The sequence below is a fragment of the Myotis davidii genome, unplaced genomic scaffold (genome assembly GCF_000327345.1).
Source record: "Myotis davidii unplaced genomic scaffold, ASM32734v1 scaffold1166, whole genome shotgun sequence".
NCBI classification, from domain to species: Eukaryota; Metazoa; Chordata; class Mammalia; order Chiroptera; family Vespertilionidae; genus Myotis; species Myotis davidii.
Window position 1 is genome coordinate 20,922 of NW_006296539.1, and position 2,745 is coordinate 23,666.

A 2,745-nucleotide genomic window follows, 5' to 3' on the forward strand; every position below is an offset into this window, starting at 1 on the left:
AGCGGGGCTGCGGTTCCACTATCCGAAACCACAAGGTGGAGGCATTATCATTTTCCTCCATAAAATGCTCCCACAAACCACGACTCGAGGGTGCGCGCTACGCACCTGCACGCTACGCAGGCGCAGCAAATAGAATCATCATTCCGCTTCTAGTCGCAGAGGGGGCGGGGCCACGCATGCGCCGTGAGGACATGTGAGCCTTATTTCACGCGGGGGAGACGGTGACGTAATGACAGAGGAGGCGGTGGTCAAAGAACGGAAGCCGGGAGGGAACGAGGGCGAAAGGGGACCCGGGCCAGGCTGGTGTTCGGAGTCTTGGCGGGGCTGGGGTTCCGATGTGGTCCCCGGAGCGGGAGGCCGAAGTCCCGGCCGGGGGAGACCCGGCGGGCCTACTGCCCCCCGAGTGGGAGGAGGACGAGGAGCGCATGTCCTTCCTGTTCTCCGCCTTCAAAAGGAGTCGCGAGGTGAACAGCACCGACTGGGACAGCAAGATGGGCTTCTGGGCGCCGTTGGTGCTGAGCCACAGCCGCCGCCAGGGGGTGGTGCGCCTGCGACTGCGGGACTTGCAGGAGGCCTTCCAGCGCAAGGGTAGCGTCCCGCTGGGGCTGGCCACGGTGCTGCAGGACCTGCTGCGGTGAGGGCGGGCCGGGGCCGGGGCCTGGGCTGGGGGCGGCTCCCGAGGGCAGGGGTCCGCGGTTTCCCCGACGGCGCACGCACCGCGCCCAGCCGGGTCTGCCTCAGAGCAGCCTCCGTGTTGGTTCATAGGCGGAGGAAGAGGACGACCAGGCGCCCGGGGTAGGGGCGTCCGCGGGGAGATGGAGACGGGTCTGGGGATGGTCCGATTAGAGGCGATCCAGAGGGTAAGAGGAGGAGCCTTCCTGGCGGAGGTGGCGGGGATCTGTCTGGACTGGAACCCGGTTCTGGGGTTATTTCCTAGGGCCTCCCACATGTCATCACCCCGGAACAGGTCAGGAAGGTTTACTGAAGGAAGGAAGGTCAGAGGTAAGAAGGGGGCCGTGCTGGGGAAGAGGCCAGGTTGTAGGGATCTTGCCAACAGCCCCAAGCACAAGCCGTGCGCCTGGCCTATCTTGGCCTGTCCTTGGCGCAGGCTGTTTGGAGCAGAGTACCTGCCGGATGCTGAGGGCCTTGCTGAATGTCCCGGCGCCCTGAGGAGGTCCTGTAGGTCTGCCTGTGCACAGGTGCAGGGTTTGGGGTACCCGAGGCCATAACATGGGTACCTAACAGATGAATAGCGCTTCACAGTGTGCAGATACTTCGCATAGGCCGTTTCCTCTGACCTCCTCGGCAATCCTGTGGACAAGATGATGGACTTACCCTCAGCAGTCAGAAAAAACAGCCTCAGACAGACCGAACGACATACTGGGGGTTCCTCAGCGGCTTAGAGATAATGCCAGGACCGGACCGTCGCCTTCTGATTCTCAACCATTTTCACGTCACATTGTATGTATCATCCTGAGAGCAGCCTCGCCAGCCCCGTGCCTGCCTCCCTCAGTGAATGAAGAAGCCCGTCAACTTTGCAATGCTTTTAGCTTGCTGTTCTTCCTGATTCCAGAGTCTCCCTTCTCCCCAGCACCTTCCCATTGGCTGACGTGGATGGAACAAGCTATTCTGAAACTTCTTTTTTCTGAGCAAGTGTGCTGTGGGCAGAGCTTCAGTTCATGCCCGAAGTGGGGTGCAGGGGAGACGGTAGCTGAAGAGGTCACTGAGGGACAGGACCGGTCTGGGCTTCCTTATTGCAGCTGGACCAACTCCTACCACTGCCAATCCAGAGTCCTTTCATTCCTCCGTTTCTCCTTTCCTGACTGCTGGCACTCTGCTGGCACTTGCTGGTGTGTGACGGCATCTGGAACCTGAAGAATTTCGGAGGAAGACACGCTCCGCGGAAGCAGCATAGCACAGTAGTTTAACAGCTTTGCTTGAGGGCCGGTGGCCTGGGCTCAAATCCTAGTTCTGCCACTTGCTAAATTATGCAACAATGGGTAAATTCTCTGACCTCGGACACATTGTGTGCTTAGTTTGACCCTCAGACACATTTAAGGCTGTTTGACCATTTGACCAATTATAAAATGGTGATGATTATTGTGCCTAGGTTTATTTGAGGATTTAAAGAGATAGTCCTTGCATAGCCCTTAGCATGGTGACTAGCCCATGGTAAGCATCAGTAAATGTAGCTACTGCTACCAGTACCATGAAATACTTGTCTTCTCTCCTCTCTACCCTGGGAACAGCAGAAAACCCTTTCTCTGAATTCTTTGTATTCTTATGACTTGCATTTCATAGTGATCCATTATTGTTGTTTTCATTTTTATTGTTTTTGAGCTCCATTTGTAAGTTTCATCATAGGCCCTGCAGCCCCTGTGCCTCTGCACTCTTAGTGGAGAGCTTCTGTTTTGGAGCCAAATTATAGTCTAGATTTGGCCTCTCCACTTTCTCAGCCCCTCCGTTTTCTCATTAGCTAAAATGAGTTGTGAGGCTGCGAGCCGGAGCATAAACATAGTAGCTGCTCGTCGTAGCTGGCACAGGGTAGCTGACTACTAAATGGTGTTGATGGTCATGACAGATTCCTCCTTTGGGGTCAGGGGCACGTGGGGACTGGAATGGGACATTGCGTTACGCCTACTACATGCCCTTTTCTTTCTTTGTAGTCGCGGGGAGCTGCAGCGGGAGTCAGACTTCATGGCTAGTGTAGACAGCAGCTGGATCTCCTGGGGGGTCGGAGTCTTC

At 56.4% G+C, this 2,745-nt stretch overlaps 1 protein-coding gene across 1 annotated transcript in view; it reads left to right on the forward strand.

Moving 5' to 3' along the window:
* The first annotated feature begins 227 nt into the window (after positions 1-227).
* Positions 228-2,745, forward strand: part of CHMP7 (charged multivesicular body protein 7) — a 14,317-nt gene continuing 11,799 nt past the window's right edge. Inside the window, exons 1-2 of the mRNA XM_015569245.1 lie at positions 228-634; positions 2,667-2,739. Coding sequence (XP_015424731.1) covers positions 336-634; positions 2,667-2,739 — 372 coding nt within the window. The 5' untranslated portion in view covers positions 228-335. The remainder of the gene's footprint in view (positions 635-2,666; positions 2,740-2,745) is intronic.